Source organism: Ipomoea triloba, chromosome 8, assembly GCF_003576645.1.
Source record: "Ipomoea triloba cultivar NCNSP0323 chromosome 8, ASM357664v1".
Lineage (NCBI taxonomy): Eukaryota > Viridiplantae > Streptophyta > Magnoliopsida > Solanales > Convolvulaceae > Ipomoea > Ipomoea triloba.
This window is the reverse complement of record NC_044923.1, coordinates 2818687-2836312: the sequence shown is the minus strand read 5'-3', so window position 1 is coordinate 2836312 and position 17626 is coordinate 2818687. Positions and strand designations below refer to the sequence as shown.

Below are 17626 nucleotides of genomic sequence, written 5' to 3'. Positions count from 1 at the left end.
TATCTGTTTATAACTACTTTACCATGAATTAGAGTTTACCTTACATTGTAGACTGGCCAAATAATTTACTCCATGCACATGGGTGGAGACTACCACACCAGTCATGTTGGTTATTATTATGACCTTATTATTAGTCCCTCTGTCCTATTTTACCTGTCCTATTTACTATTCATTGGTCAACCCAACTCTTTCTTCATTACTTATTTTCTTTAGTAATTTTTATTATTTTTAAACTTAATTTTTTGTGTTTAATAGTATTTTTAATGTAGTTTCTAAATATATAAATTTTATATATTAATGCTAAACTTAATATTATTAAAAATTGGATTAAAAGTAACTTCAATCAAGCCTCGTTAAACGAATCAGACAATCATTTTGGAACGGAGGTAGTAACATTTAAAGACGAGATCTTTATTTAAGGAGAACAAGTTGGCTAAGGGGATTTGAATGTTGGATTCATGTACCATGGATCATTGGTGATATAATGTTGCCCATGATGTTGTTATAATGCCTCTGTAATACAAACTTTTCATGATTGCTGCGAGCTGGTAATATTACTGGCCACTCGATCCCCCCCTCCCCCCTCTCCCCCCAACATTAAAAAGAAGAGGTTGCAAAATGATATTGTTTTGTATCTTGTAATGATTGAAACCTTTGTCCATGTGACTAAGGCTCCACTCTGCTCAGAGAAATGTTGGCTGTGTTTGTGCTGTCTTTCTCCCCCTCATCTACAACATGGATGATTAGAAACATGTGTACAATTAACATAAAAATTAATGACTTTTAAGATAAAAACAATTGAAGAAGTCACTTCTGGCCTTATATGACGGGCTGTATCGAAAAGTGTTGATAATAATTAAACTCGTGACTTTTTAATATGAAAACCATACTTTATCTATACTCTGAACCTGAAGATGCTAATGATATTCATATCAAAAAGCCACGTTGATGCATAATTAGGAGTGCATGGACTCACTTCTTTAGGTAATTTTTTTTGGGAGGCAATGGAAACCTGCATACACTGCCTACTGATGCATAAGAATCAAACTAATGACCTTTTGACACAAAAAAATTATGATCTACCAATTTAGTCACTTCTTTCGGGACTTAAAATAGTCACTTTGATGTATAATTAGGAGTGCGTTAACTCACTTATTTGACTAATATAGATCAATTAGATCATTTTTGCTTTCCTTTCAAAAAAAAAAAAAAAAAAGATCATTTATGCTTGTTTTACAAACTAAAAATTCAATTAGTTGCCAAAGACCTTGTGGTCTAGTAGTAGTGGCACCCGGTTGCACAACATAGAAGGGGTGAGTTCGACTCTGTGGAGGCGATATTAATTCTTTGTGGTTCATTTGGTTGAGAAAGTACCTATCAACAGATACTACATTGGCTCTTTGTGCTTTATTTGATTGAGAAAACAACTCATACTACATTGGCTCGTGTACTTTTTTGATTGAAAAAATAGCTATAAACATATACTATATTGTAATATAGTGAATAGTACTCAAAAAAATTAGTCTTTATAATTATATATATTCGATCATCTATACAGACCCGATATATCACTTGACCCGACCAGAATATGTTAATGGCACCCGGATTGAGACAAGCCTGCCACCCTGGCATGGCACGCCTCGTATAGTGGATACAGCCATAGCGGAATCTCTGCCTCCTCATGTGCCCCCAACGTGTCTCCTACGATTCTGCCACGTGGACAATGCTGACAAAACAGCTGCCAACAACTTCCTTAGATAATTTTGAGGAAATTAATATTTGTCCAGAATATTTTGCATCCAACTGTATTTTAAATCACTAAATTTATGAATTATATAGTACTGTATCATTTAATGATGTTTTTTAATTAGTAAATAATGAAATTTTTTTAAATTGTCGATTGATTCTGATTGTATTCGATTGAAGTGAATTGAGAAGATTTTGCGTTTGTTTTGAGTACATTTCCAAATTTTAGTAGTTATATTAATACAATTGAAACCGAAAACGATATTGACGGCTGTTTGGTAACATAATTAGCTTATCAATCAATTTTGACTTATTTGACCACTATTAGCTGTTTGGCTTAGTTAACTAATCAATATGAATATTTGATTAATCAGTCTTTTGCAATAACTTATTGCTCTAAAATGTTAAAATTCAAAAAACTGCTTAAAGTAGTTTTTTCGATCTAACTTTTTGACAAAGCTTCTCAAGCATTATTCATTGGTTTACAGTGGACTATTCACTTATTTGTCGAGCAGCCTTTGCCTAATATGTCCAAACTAAAGGCTTTTAGTTTGACCATGAACTTGATTAGTTAATCACAGAAATGAATGATTGTTGCTCTAATTAATGGAATCATTGAAGAAAATCAAAAGACAAATGTTGATCATTGTTAAAAAAGGTCTCTTTGATTTTTTTATCATTATGAATTTTCTCATAATAATAATAATATAATAATAATAGTAATTAATAATGGCAGTAAAGATGAAAAGTCAATAATAATATTAATAATAATAATAATAATAATAATAATAATAATAATAATATCAGTATTATTGTTATTCAATAATGGTCGTAAAAGTCTAACTCCACTAATTGAAACCAACTACATATTTATAATTTAAAAAAAGAAGAAGAAGAAGAAGAAGAGTAAAGTAGTACATAGTAGGTGTCTTCTTTACTGAAATTTTGAAAGATAATAAATATATCGTTATCAAATGTGTAATCCACATGACTATTAATATATGGTTCCCCGATCATATCAACCATTAAAAGAACACTTCACTTTCACTTCAAGTTATAAGAAAAAATATTTAATGATCTCAAACTTTACTTTTATTTCACATACACATGCATCGATATCTCGACTTATAAGTAACTTAAGTTTTTCTATATACATATACGTATACATATAGTATTTAAAAAAAAAACACATATACATACACATACACACATATATAATAACTTTCAATGAAAATGACAAAACATTTTTTTTATATATATATTTGCTTCTCTTTTGTTAAACAATTTGCTAATTAGATAATTTATAATTAATGCATGTGCTCCATCTCAACTAAAAGGCTAAGCTGATAGTTGGACTGCACATATTATATTTATGCTCACATTTATACTAACTAGAAAAGTCATTTATATGTTAGATTTTATCCAGTTGATCTCTTATCCTCCTTGTGTTGTTATTAAAATAATAGTTTAGATTAGTGATGCAATAATTACAGAATCTAAACACACTGCAGACAATCTCCTTGTTCACTCCACAACAAAAGAGAAAAAAGCAAAAGTAAAAAATATATATATATACACATTAAGAGGAGGAAAAAGGGTAAAGAAACGAACAACCTTAAAAAAAGCATATCTGACAACCTTTTCTTAAATGGAAATCTACCCACCACGGGCACGCCGCCCAGCTAGATTAACTTTTTTTTTACCAACCCAATCGAGTTTATTTACACTTATAATTTAGTAATCACAAAAATTTTAAGCTTAAATCTTGTACAAATAATTTCAAATTCACTTTCAAATACTTTGTGCTCAGATGACATGTAGTGACGCTCTTATATGGAAGGTCATAAGATTTACTTTATAATCCTTTGTACATTAAGGATACAAGATCAACTTCAAAAGTTCACAAGATGGTTTATCTTCTTATAATTATTTACGGACTAAATCATGAATTTCCATCCAATGCACTCGAGCGTTTCGAGGGAGCTTAGTTCATCACATAGTGAAATTTAGGAACAATAACCCAAGATTATGGACTAAATCGTATGAGAGCTCAGTTGGCTCGAGATTGAAAGAGCAACTTCTTAAAGTGAAAATCTTCTCTATATTCAACTGAATTACCATAATTTACATCTATATCGAATCAGAATGTAGGGGTCTTGGAATTGGAGATTCAATCCCGTACTAACAATAAAAAAGTTAGATTAGCTTTCCCCAATGGATATTTAAAAGCGAAACAGGAAACGGGAAACGGGAATCCGCAGGCTGTTAGGCAACGGCCGTGAGCGGATTCGAAACGCAAAACTAGGCTACATTTCAGGAGTGTGTTGAGGTCCGAGTTCCGAAAACTACTCTCTTGGCCATCGCGGGTACAACAAAAAAGAGCCTATCAAATGTACAAACAAACCAAGCATACTACTACTGAGAGGCAGTGTGATTGCAGAGAGTGAGAGCCGGGCATTGCAAGCAGCAGAGAGAATGGGAAGATCCACAGCTTCTTGCTTTAAGATCATTGCGTGCGGCAGTGATTCTGTCGACAGAGATGAACTTGAAGCTTCAGAGGTATAATGTATATTCGTTAATGTCTGTTTGTATGTAATATTTTGTTGCTGTTTAGCTGTTTTAACTCGTTTAACTTGAGATCTTTTGTTTGGATGTTTATACGTTTGATTTGGAGTTCATGTTGTCTGTTTTGCAGCTGATAATCTGATATGATTGTGTTGCTGTAAGTGGAATGAATTTAAGTGAAAAATGGATACTCTGTCTTTGAATTTGTTAGATCAGGCTGAGCAATGCGTTTTTTTCAATATTGTTTTTTACCTTGTGACTCAGGATTTGATGTTTTTGAGTTTTTAAAGCTTGTTTTAATGTTTGAATTATCCGAAGAGTTCAAATTGCAGTTGATCGATCTTTCAGTGTCATTCAATGCATTTTCTGAACACGTAGACTTCATATGAAATGCAATTCCAAAGTGTCTTTCTATGCTTTGCTTTTTAGTTTTTGGAATGTTAGTCTGATAATGTTTGATAAGAAAACAATGACTGCAATAATTTTCAGCCGGTTCTTCATCTGCCTTTCTGCTGTCTAACTCATTCATTAACTTGTCATTTGTTTCTTGCTGCATAGCTATGGACATGGAATGCTCCTCCTACCCTCAAAAGCAAAAGCCATTACTATTGACAAATGTTTTGTACTGTATGGTTATGGACTTATGGTGCCACAAACCTTTTATATTGTGCATTGTTTTTGTAGAATCACAGCAAGATGCTCAAATGCAAAGAAGTAGCTAGAATATCACATTTTTCATATTGTAGAAGATCCTTGGTAGAAAGTTTATTCAAATGTTGGGAACAATAATTGACTATTTTGTCTTTTGTTGTATTTCTATATTTAGCTTTGATTAGTATTTTTACTGAGACTGTATTATTTGAAAAACTGTTTCCAGTCTAAGAACTCAAGCGATAGGCGTGGATGGAGTTTTGGTAAGAGATCTGCACGGCATCAGGTTCTAAGCAACACAGTAATCTCAGAAACACCATCTGGGGACAAGGACAGTGCAGAATTTGCTGGCATCTCCAATGTTCCAGAAAAGACCCCTGCAACACAGCTTAGCTCCTTCCAAGACCAAGAGAAGGTCCCTGAAGCACAACATCAATCCAAATTTCCAGATAAGGCCTATGGAACAGAACCTAAGTCCAATATCCAAGAGAAGACCCATGTATTGGAACCTGACTCTAATGTTTCAGAGAAGAATTCCATTATTGATTGTATAGATGAATCCAAGTTAACAGCTCCAGTGGACACAAAATTGTTGAAGATGTCAGCTACTGAAGCGGATGATAGTAAAGCTAATGTAACCCCAGAGGAACAAGATGTTATTGTTATCCAGACTGCTATCAGACTGTTTCTGGTACTTTTAGTTTATTTCTTCCTTTAACTAGAAACAAAAGTAAATATTTCAATTGGTTGAACAAAATGGACAATATTGGTTTTTGATAATCTTTCTTGTTAGGCTAAAAAAGTCTTAATGAAGCATAAGCATGTGATCAAACTGCAAGCTGCTGTACGTGGACATCTAGTTCGCAGGCATGCTGTGGGAACATTACGTTGTGCTAAAGCCATTGTCAAAATGCAAGGTCTTGTTCGAGCTCGCTATGCTCACCACTGCATACAACGGGATGAGAAGCATGAGAAAAACCATCATGGTTCAAAAACCTCGGTAATCTGAGATTTCATTTTGATTAGTCTAAAATCTGCTTAACTATGACTATGAACATTCTTCAATTTGACTATTACTCATGGGAAACAAATACCTCTGCATTGGCTTAGAGTGAGCTTGTGAAAAGCTGAAAACATACTCATGGATCTATATATGTGTGTGTGTGTGTATAAGGTTTGGCCAATAGTGGGCCAAGAAATATTGAATGGTGATGTGGACTGGGGTTTCCGAGGAATACAAATAACCTCTGGTTTTTTGCATAAAAATGAGAATAAATATAAAAACACTCCATTGCATTTGCATATGGGGAAGATGTCTCTTATTATTATTATTTATATATACTTCCTTTGAACTACATGTTTTGTGTCTGATGCTTTCCCCTTTTTTAGGGAAAGGAAAATTCAGTTGTAAAGCCACAAGTCACATACGCATCCATTGAGAAGCTTCTCAACAATAAGTTTGCTTGCCAGGTACAACTGAGTAGTCTGTAATTGCATTGCATTATTGCAAGTGATAAGTGATAAGTAGGGTACAACACATTGTTTGCTTCTTTTTCTTTTTCCCCCTGAAAATGACTTGCTCTCCTTTTTTGGGGAAGCTTCTCGAATCATCTCCAAGGACCAAAACTATTAATATCAAGTGTGATCCTTCCAAATCTGACTCAGCATGGAAATGGTTGGAGAGATGGATGCCTGTTTTACCAATGGAATCACTAAATACTGAAATATCTGGTGAGAAGAAGGAGAAGAAAATGCTTGAACAGTTTGACAACTTCACAGAAACTGTAGCTCAATCTGAGAGTGACTTTGAATCATCAGATATCAGATGTGGTATTGAGACATCTGCAGTGCCATCTGAAAGTGAAGATAATTTGATCACTTATGATGCTGACAGCTTAGACTTTCAAGCACACCAGCTGGCATCACCTTCTTTTAGTTTTAAACTGGAGGAACCTCTGCCTCAGGATATTGGTAAAACAACTTCAAGAGATAACTTCAGCTTTCTTCCTGTTCCATTTACAGGAACAGTTATGAAGCCATACGTTGAGTATGATTCTATCCCTGTTAAGAATGAAACTGAGAATAAGCAACAAGTGAATTCCTTGAAGAGAGCTGCCCCTGAGCAACCTGAGGGGAGAACTTTTTCTTTTGGTTCAAGAAAAGCAAGTAATCCTGCATTCATTGCTGCTCAGTCAAAATTTGAAGAACTGAGTTCAGCAGCCAATAAAACAAAAGTAACTAGTTTGTCCTTCCAAGATACTGAATCTTGTAATTATACAATATCATCCACCAACAACAATACTGTGAGGGAAAGGGAGATTAACCCAGTAGAGAATTCTGATGCTCACAGTTCTGTTCAAGTAGGAGGCTCAGAATGTGGCACCGAACTATCTGTTACTTCTACACTTGATTCACCAGATAGGGACGATATTGGGGTTCATGAATTTGAGCAGGAAGTAAATAGTTCCATGGATACTTCTATACATCACCATCATAGCAATGAAAACCTGGATATTGATGCTAATAATCAGAGTTTTAAAGGTGTGGACATGGCCCCTTCTGACTCTATTCAGCCAGAGAGACCTGACAGTAGCAAAGAGGACAACGGGCATACAGATACTGTGGTTGCTCAAGATTTACCTGAAGAGCTGACACCTGAACCAAATGCAACTGATGTGCAGACAGGACAAGGATCTGAGACGGGCTCTAAGGTATGTAAGTCAACTGAGGCATCTCCAACGAGCCATGTAACTGCCCCTGAATCTGAAGCAAAATCTTTTGCTCAGGCATCAATAAAAAATAAAATCAAAAGTGAAAAAAGTGGATCAAACCCCAAGCATGGGTCTTCATCTGCTGGAGAAAGAGTCCTTTCAAATTCTAATCATGATGCTGGCACAAATAGTCCGGAACAATCATCTAAGGATCACAAAAGTGGGAAGCGGCAGAGTTCATTTGGTTCAACAAAAAGTGATAATGTGGATGAAGAACCAAGGGATAGCAGTAGTAGCAGTTCCCTCCCAAGTTACATGCAAGCAACAAAATCAGCAAGAGCCAAAGCTGTCTCAAACAGTTCTCCAAGATCTAGTCCAGATGCCCACAACAAGGATGCATACATTAAGAAGAGACATTCTCTATCTGGTTCAAATGGAAGGCAGGGATCACCACGTATCCAGCGTTCTCTGTCTCAAGCACAACCTGGTGCAAAGGGAAATGGAACTCATTCCCCTCATGGTATTTTCTAAACTTTCTTACGCTTCTGTTATGATTATAGCTAGTGTACTTTTGCTAGAAGTATTGTGCTAAGAAGAGTTTCAATTGCCATTCTATATACCTTCTACATTACACCAACATAATTATTCCAATCCTACAAAAACTTACCCAACACTATTTTATTTTATTTTATTTATTTTCCAACTGTTCTATTTTTATTTCCTGGCATAGATGTCCTTAATTGATTACCAAGAGTGGATTCTTTTCTTTGACTTATGGTCCATATGGATCCCGCCATCTGCAATAAGCCAATAGCGTTTTATGGATGGCTTACCATTGTAAAGAGTTAAGAAACTACTTAATACTTATAAGGCATGCTTGTGTTTTTGCCACTACTTTTCATATAAATTTGGCCCATCATCATATAACATAGGCCTAAAGGATTTAGTTATGGTTAGTTTGTTATCTTTGGCTTTCTTTCTGAAAATGTTTCTTCATTCCTTCCCCCCGCAGAGCGAAAATGGCAGAGGTGATTAGTTGAATACAGCAGGCTTCCAAAGCAACCAGTGCTGTGCTATATGAACAAAAATCTGCCGGTATGGGTGCCGGGAGTATTGTATCAATGGTGGAGATAGATGTAGACAGATCAAGTTTTCGTGTAATTGTGTAAATGACTTACTGTTTTTCCATGTTTAGTGTCTCTTCCTTTTCATTTTCCTCTGTCCCGAATTTCTTATATGGTTTACTGGATTTGATTTTGGGACACTTGTCGTTCAAGAGTCAAGACAATGTAAAGGATTTCCATTCCGTGTACTATTGATTCAAATCTATTCAATTCTTGTTAGTTGTTACTTGTTACGGCTCTTTGGCCCGTGGTTCCTCAATGTGGTAAATTATTATTAAGAATAATAGGCTATTGAATAGCACAGGAATGACAGGATGATATAACTAGTTTAGTTTCCAAAACCTTGTGGTCTAGTGATACTTAATTGTACTCTCATATGGAAAAAGTGGGTTCGAGACTTCAGTGGAGGCGATATTAACTCTTTGTGTTTCAGCAAGTTGAGAAAATAGTTATGAACAAATACTGAAGTATTTATAGGATTGGGAAAGTGATGTGCTTGGTACAAAGTATGTTATGCTGACTCAATCTTATAATCTCCAATGTGTAAGAGTCACTACATGCTACTTGACCACGAGATTATTGATAACAAAAATCAAACTAAAAACCCAACAAATGAGGTTGATCTTCGAGGTCATTGACAACAAAAATCAAACTAAAAACCAAACAAATGAGGTTGGTCTTATGAATATAAATTTTGTACCTCGTCGTTTTTTTAGCAGGGTCTATAGTACACGATATAAATTGTCGTACATGATTGGCAAAAAGTTATATGGGCCGGAAAAGGGATTGCAAGAGGCCCAAGACTAAAATTAGACCAATTGGTAGTTAAGTAGTAAAGTCATCATATAATAATGAGCAGTCGTTTCATTCCATCTTTTCCGAAAGACTGCGGTCGTAATTCGAATCGGGTCAAAGATTGAAACCTAATCTCTCCACACGCGCTTCCTAGGCGCGTGTGTCTCCGCGGCCGAGCATAAAGCATTCGTAGCATCACAGTCCTACAATGATACAGAATCACTAGAAACAGCGGAGTATAAATACAGCAATTTCCCCCAAAATGAAAATACTGTGAAGAAAGGGTTGCAGCGGAGAAAAAAAAAAGATAAGAAAATCGGAGGATCTAGGGTTTCCTGGGTCGCTCTCGCTTCCCCCCCTCCGCCTCTCTGCTTTGTATGTATCGTTTATGGATGAATGAACATACATTTGAATCGATTATCGATTGCTTCAAAATCGGACAAATTTAAGGTTTATACTGAGGTCAATTTGTTTGTGTATGTTTGTTTGCTATTCGATTGATTATAGCCGGAGACCGACCTTGATAATAAATCGATATTCGGCGATTGATTTTAGATTTTTATCGTTTGAGAATCACCAATCAATCGAATCGAATTAGTTGAATTTGTTAAATATGCGAAGACTGCTGAATCCAAAACGGGTTACTTGGGCTTCAGATGTAAATCTTTGTCAGGTAAATCTTTGAAAAACTCTGAATTTTTCTCGTTCCATTAGATTTTTTTTCCGTCTAATTACACATGTGAATTATGAAAAAAAAATTGAAATTTTCTGGGTTAAAATGAAGTTAGTGAACGAGGTTCATGTAAATCTTTATGAATTATTTAAATTTAGTTGTTGTAGGCTCTCACTGGACAGCAGCACTCATAGTTTGAGAATTGGATTAATGAAGTTTTGCAATTATGCCAATTCAAAACTCAAAACTAATTGGGCTAAGTTGACTAATGTTCTTTGGAAAATGTTAGACATTGATCAAACTGATTAACTAGTTAATAATTTGAACTGTGTGAAGTGATAATAATTGGTTGAAATGTTAATCAAAGCAATGAATTGAAGCAAGCATGGTCTGTATCTCAATAATCAATAAGAAGCAGAAGTGAATCAAATGAGTCAACACAGACTAATTTAAAGAAATAAATTCAAGTTGATTTGCCTAAGAGTGTTGTACTAATCTTATGAATTATTTTCAAAAGCTCCAAGAACATCTGTAGAAAGCCCGTTTTGGAGCTACAATGATGTTTCTGTTAGTTTAGGAATCATGGAATGTGAGCCTTTCTCAAGAGCTTTGTGAGGAGTTTTTAATTTAATTTCGAATTGAATGTAAGCATAGACAAACAATTAACAGATAACATGGACATATTTGTCATTATGTCACAGTGAATGAAGGGATGTAGTCTGGATGTGTTAATGGCTTGAGATTATATTGATTATACATACAAAGTAATCACTCTTGCCATTGCCATGTGGTGATTGACATTTTGGGAGTGTGGTTGAGACCTATAAATCAAAACCAGTTATTGTAATTAGCATGGGTCAAAATGGATGAGGTAATGGTTGACAAATATATTTAAGTTTAAATTGGTCATAAAATTAATTTACATGAGGAGAACTGTAAACTGAAAGTAGATTGGGGTTGTGCCATTACATGATGAATGATGAATGCAGATGGAATGATGTGAGTGCTAAACCAAAACATTGGAAATTCTAACATGCCTTGAGGGTGTTTTAAGGCTATATTTTGAACTTCATGAGGCAAGGACAACTAAATGAGGAGAGGCATCTTAAGAAGTGCTAGAATTTCTATACAAAATATGATGGAATTATGTTTACATTTTATGCTTTTCAGTAGTGAGAGGCGACCTAAAATATCATTGGTTGACAGATATGGATATCTGGTTTTCATAACTTTCAAGCATAGTGAAATTTTTGTTTCTTGAAGTTTATTTTATGATTTGGGTACATCCATTATGTTGATGTGATTTTTCTCCTAATGCATGTTCCTAATTGTATTTTTTGTTTGAGAATTGTCTGTCCCTCTTGGACTCTTGTGCTAAACATACCTAGTTTATTGTTGATAACCTTGTCTTATGCAATTTATGTGCTACTTTTGTTATTAAGAAAGCATTTTCAGTGCCTAGGTGATATTTTATAGCCTCCTGAAATTTAGACTCCCCTCAAACTGGAGCACCTATACTATCCTTATACTATTTTTTCTTAGTGCCACAAGGGAGTCAGTTGTTTATGATGGACTCATCTTTTCATTGAAGTATGCATCTTTATACTAAAACAGATTAATCGTTTTATATATGTATGTATATATATATATATGTTTGGATTATAGGCAATGTGGTGATAATATTGATGTTCATAAGCTCAAAACCAGTATCTGACTGTCTGCTAAAAGGCAACAATTTGCATCCTTTGGATGTTCATTGAAATGATGGTTGTCTATTTTAGTTTTCATAAGCTGTTTGTGGTACTGTTTTGATGAATTGACCTTTTCCTGGTATCTAATCCATTAATTGTAGTCCCATTACCAATTTGAACCTGTTTGTAGCTGTATCATATTTGTAAAACATATCGATTTTATGCATTTATTAATGAATTATTTATATTTATCATTTTTTTTAATGTTAAAGATTTCTATCTTAATCCAAGTGAAGTTCCTTCTTTTAGTGGTTAATTGAAAACATTCTACTTTCAATAGGTAAGGCTTTTCTTATCTGAAGAATCTCCTTCGCAAGTTGGACTGGGAGCTCAGGATCACCTCCAAGCAAAATCATCATGGACGTCGCAAACAAGTGGTGTTACATCTGATGATAATTTACCTCCAGGTTTCGAAGGAGCCCAGGCTTCAAACCTTTGGAGAACTAAGTTAGCTCAAATTCCTCTCGTCAAATGGGAACTTCCTACAAGAGTGAGTTTAACTACGAATTTTTGTTTTTAAAATCCAAATAACATAATCTAAATCGTCATGCTGTAAAATCTCATCACTTTCTCCAAGAAAAGATGAATTTAGAGTTTAGAATGTTTATACTCCACAATACTGGCTAAATAATACTCCAAAATGATAATATCTTTTCATATGGATGATATTTGTCAAACTATGAGTGTGTCTGTCCTAGTAGTTTCATGAAGTTTGATTTAAGTTGTTTTGTTGGAGAGCATCGCTAATTGGCATTTCAATTTTCTTGATGAAAATGTGGGTACATTTTAGTCTCCTTTTGCTTTTATGTTATGTATGAACTTTTCAAAATACTAAAAATCTCTTACTAGTTAGGCAGTGTTCATGAGTAGTTTAAAATCTTTTCTTTTAGCTGGCCAGTCTTTAGTGGTTTTGTACAACGTGAAGTTGAAAAAAAACATGCAGTTTGCTCTTCATAGGTTTGAATGGTTTTGTGGGCGATTTGGACAGTTTAAAATTTGGGAGCTAATTTAATGCATTATTGATTTTCATAATATGGAGTAATATTTACAAGTGCAACCAAACTAAATATAAATGACAAAATAATAAATAAAATCAACTTAATTAAACTAGGACAATGGAAAAGATTACATAATCTAATTTCACATTTGTTTTTATATTTTGTATTACAGATATATAGTTGGTGGTTTTTTAAAACTATTTTATTTAAAATTTAAAAAGCCATGTTTTAATGGGTGATTAAAAATTTGGTTTGGGCAATTTTGCGGGTGTATGGTTTTCTTGAACATCTTTACTTTATTAGTAGAATAAGGGTTGCTGTGGCTTTACAATGGCAAATGAATTCGCTGAATTAGTTGCTTACCAATTGTTATTCCCCTATTTTTAACAGTTCATATTGGAACCGAATTGGCGAGTAGTTGCTGGCGAGGAGAGCCAAGAGGTGGAAGTTCAAAAACAACGGGAGATGAGAGTGCTTGAAGCAATTTATCCTCGCCCATCTGCTATTCCCCTAAAGTACGTTGCTTCTTCTCTAATTCCATATTGGTGATTGAATTTTCTGAGGTTGTATTTGTAATTAAAGCGTTGGTTTGTTTCACCTTGCAGCCCTTCGGTACCAGCAGAAAACTTTGTTCACAATGATCAACAGACTCCTCTGATTCCGATCACTCCTATCGAAGAGGAGGATGGCGGTGATACGTCACAAGATGCCGTGGCTCCAAATGCCAATCTAATGGAGGCGGGAGCTGCCTCGTCCCATGGTCCGAGTAATAATCTTCCGGTGAATGGAATTACAGCTACCGGAGCTGCACCTAGCTTGGAACCGGATGTTCTAGCGGTAGCACAAGCGGCCTTGAGTGCGATAATGGCGAATGACCAGGGAAATCTGATTGACCGCGAATTGCTCATGAAAATCCTGGGTGACCCGCAAATTATCGGGCAATTGGTTAGGCATCATGGAGGAGGAGGAGGAGGAGGAGGAGGAGGAGGCGGAACCTTGCAGAGCATGCCAGCTGCCGCCACAACACAAGCTCGGCCCGCCACTAGCGTACCGAGCATGCCAGCCATGGGTGTACATAATATGCCTGCCACCGCCATGCAAAACATGCCGAATATGAGGCCACCGGGGTTCGGCTTCTCAACTCCAACGCCACCTCCCATCAATAGAGTAGATCCATCCTCGGCTCATGGCAATAGACCCGACCTCGTCCCCCCTTCTATCCCAGGTACCTCTACCGCACCTTTCAACCCTCCTCCCGGCAGGATAGGATCCATCCCCAACATGCGGCCTCCTATGCCCGACGTCCTCTCGACCTCAACTTCATCCGTGAGAGCCCCGCTACAAGTCACACCATCAACCTCATCATCTTCTGGCGCCCCCGCAAAGGACATAAACTATTACAAAAGCCTCATTCAGCAACACGGGGGAGAAAGACAAGACGCTCCCCTGCCACCACCATTCAGCAACCGGAGCAATCACCATATCGATTCAGTTCAAGAACAGCCAATCAATTCCAGATCACGAGATTCAAAACCCAAGATCATGAAGCCTTGCATCTATTTTAACAGCTCGAGGGGATGCCGACACGGCGTGAACTGCGCATACTTGCACGACGGGGCCCCATCGCAGCAGCGGGTCGCGAACATGCCGGAAGTGCAGAATGCAAAGAGAATGAAAATGGATAGGGAGATTACTGGGACATAGTTGTGGCTGTTAGCATTTCCCCTCCTCCATGTACATTTTTGTCTGCGGCCATTGCAGCCCTGCAATGTTTTTGTTCCTTGGTTCTTTTCCCTTTCTTCTTCTTCTTCTTCAGTGAAAAGAGTCATTTTTATTTATTTTTAGTTAAATGTTTACTAGCTTTGCGAGCTTTTCTTATATTCGCTAATATTTTGCGAGGTGATAGACCTTGGATTCATTTCTTCTTTTATTTATTTTTGGTTAAAAGTATTATTCTAAATTGTTATATTGACATTTCTTTCTACCATCTTCCTTGTAAGCTATTACCTTTTCTTAAATTACGATAGAAACCTCATCTACTGCTTTGTGAGTTATGATGCGGCAAACTTGATTGAAAATGCGTTGATAATAATTGAACAAACAAAAGTTATATTTTACTCACTTGAATGGTTATTTAGGAATTCGTATAGTAAAGTTCCACCTAAAACTATTTTATCACCAAAAATAATATCAAACCATTTTATCACCAAATGTAAAATTATAATCAAATTTTATCGAAATTTTACTTGATGTAACAGACCAAATGAACTAAATCAATTAATCAAAGCATGAAATTATATTAGTTTAAGAAACATTTGAATATAATTTAATTCAAATGAATTATTATTATTATTGTTATTATTATTATTATTTTTCCACAATCTTTGAAGTGCCAATAAAGAAAGAGAGTATAAGAAAAAAGTTTTTAAAAAAAAAAATTAAAAAGGGGGTGGGGGGAGGGGGCGAATGAAGTTTTACTCGCCCGTCAAGTGTGAAAACATACCGATTTTTTGTAGGACAGTCAATAGTGAGTTTCACAAAAAAAAAAAAAAAAAAAAANAAAAAAAAAAAACCTCATAATCATAGATGTGGATGCTTAGGATCACAACTCCACCCCCAATTTTCACCTTTTATGTTGTATTGTATACTCTACTCACAAAAAATCTGAAACTTGAAATAATTAATTGAACTAATTGAATTAGCCCCAAACTTACAATACTCTTCTCTTATTTACTTTTATAAAGGTTCTACACAAGTGTATATTTACTTTTAAAGAATTGATTTTGATTTTTTTATAAAGGTTCTACACAAGTGTACACTTTCTTGATAGATCTACAAGAAGTGGATAGTGTAGTACAACTCAATGATCGGGTCTCCTCAAATATTCTTAATCTCACAAGTTACAATCAAACATTAATTTCCTCTTTCAACACTAAAGCTCCTCACTCTAAACTGTTTCTTGCTGAGTAGCCTTGAGACTGTGAAAGCAGGGCAGAGTTGAGATGGGAACTGTATCTCTGAAAATAGGCGATGGAACCGCAAGATTCAAGAGGGGGGTTTATTGCTCTTCAGCAGTGAACATTCTTATGCTGATTTCAGTAATCACCACAAACATTTTTGCTCTCTATGCCTTCACATACTCGCCCAAGAATCACCAATCCCACCTCCTGCTCCACCACAAAAACATCTCCCATATCTCAGAACAGGTGTCTTTGATCCTCAGAGAGATTGAGTCTTCCCAAAAGAAGCTGACCCGGATGGAAAAGGAGCTCTTGGGGTATGAAAGCATTGATCTTTCCAGACCCAATGTTGCAGCTGAGCTAAGGATGTTTCTAATCCAGCATCAGCTCCCTCTGGGGAAAGATTCAAGAACTGGGATCACTAAAATGGTGGCTTCTGTGGGGCATTCTTGTGAGAAATCCCTGGATTTGCTGTCCCAGTTTATGAGCTATAAGGTTAGTGGGCCCTGCCCGGATGATTGGAGTTTAGGTCAGAAACTAATCTTGAAGGGATGTGAGCCTTTGCCAAGAAGGAGATGCTTTGCCAAGACAATTCCTAAGGTGGGTTTAAACCTAAACCCTTTCCCTCTTTCCCTTTGGAGTAATAACAGTGAAAAGATTTATTCTTGGAGTGGGCTTTCTTGCAAGAATTTAGCTTGTGTGAATGGTAAGAAATTGAGTAGGGATTGTAGTGTTGGGTGTTTTGATTTAGCTAGAGGGTATGAGACTGAGAGATATGTTAAGGCTAGGCAAAAGAATGATTTCCTGATTGATGATGTGCTTGCCATGGGGGTGGGTGGGTTTAGGGTAGGGTTTGATATTGGTGGAGGGTCTGGAACTTTTGCAGCAAGAATGGCTGAGAGGAGTTTAACTGTGGTGACTGCTACTTTGAATGTTGATGCACCTTTCAACGAATTCATTGCTGCCCGAGGGCTTTTCCCGCTTTACTTGAGCTTAGACCATCGGTTCCCATTCTACGATAATGTGTTCGATTTGGTTCATGTGGGGAATGGCCTCGATGTCAATGGCCAGCCCGAGAAATTGGAGTTCTTGATGTTTGATATGGATCGTGTTCTGAGGGCCGGGGGTTTGTTCTGGTTGGATAACTTTTACTGCTCTAGTGATGACAAGAAGAAGGGCTTAACTCGGTTGATTGAGCGGTTTGGGTACAAGAAGTTGAAATGGGTTGTGGGCGAGAAGAACAATGGGTCGGGAAAGCCCGAGGTTTATTTGTCCGCTGTGTTGCAGAAACCTGTACGAGCGTGATGACAACAACACACAATGGCTAGCTAGCAGTAGATTACTTCCTGACGCTATGAGGTGATGATAATTTTTTCGATTTCATATTTTTCAGATTCTCGTGAATTTCTTTGTAGTTTGTAGTACATAATAAGTGATATGCAGTGCTTGTTTGCTTTCAAAATGGAAACATTTTAGGATTATGATGATTCTACAGTTTAGACAGTTTGAAATATCTGCGATTATTGTTTCAGAATTGTTCTATAATGGTTAAGGAATGAAGAGAGAGCATTGTAACATGAAAAATTTTGCATTGATATGAATATTTGTTTGTATCAATCTTCACTTTTTCAGTTTATTACAGATAAAAAGTA

At 36.1% G+C, this 17626-nt stretch overlaps 3 protein-coding genes across 3 annotated transcripts; all 3 read left to right on the top strand.

Moving 5' to 3' along the window:
* The first annotated feature begins 4038 nt into the window (after nucleotides 1-4038).
* LOC116027897 (protein IQ-DOMAIN 32-like) lies at nucleotides 4039-9025 on the top strand. Its single transcript, XM_031269665.1, has 6 exons — nucleotides 4039-4305; nucleotides 5189-5653; nucleotides 5756-5962; nucleotides 6352-6432; nucleotides 6561-8193; nucleotides 8686-9025. Exons 1-6 carry the CDS (start codon nucleotides 4222-4224, stop codon nucleotides 8703-8705), a joined length of 2490 nt encoding a protein of 829 aa, XP_031125525.1. The 5' UTR covers nucleotides 4039-4221; the 3' UTR covers nucleotides 8706-9025.
* Nucleotides 9026-9855: 830 nt separating this feature from the next.
* LOC116027754 (zinc finger CCCH domain-containing protein 6) lies at nucleotides 9856-14998 on the top strand. Its single transcript, XM_031269498.1, has 4 exons — nucleotides 9856-10265; nucleotides 12297-12506; nucleotides 13405-13529; nucleotides 13620-14998. The coding sequence occupies exons 1-4, from the start codon at nucleotides 10206-10208 to the stop codon at nucleotides 14716-14718; spliced, it is 1494 nt and encodes a 497-aa protein (XP_031125358.1). The 5' UTR covers nucleotides 9856-10205; the 3' UTR covers nucleotides 14719-14998.
* Nucleotides 14999-15868: 870 nt separating this feature from the next.
* On the top strand, nucleotides 15869-17591 carry LOC116026834. The gene has a single exon (XM_031268248.1). It carries the CDS (start codon nucleotides 16017-16019, stop codon nucleotides 17277-17279), a length of 1263 nt encoding a protein of 420 aa, XP_031124108.1. The 5' UTR covers nucleotides 15869-16016; the 3' UTR covers nucleotides 17280-17591.
* The last annotated feature ends 35 nt before the right edge of the window (nucleotides 17592-17626 follow it).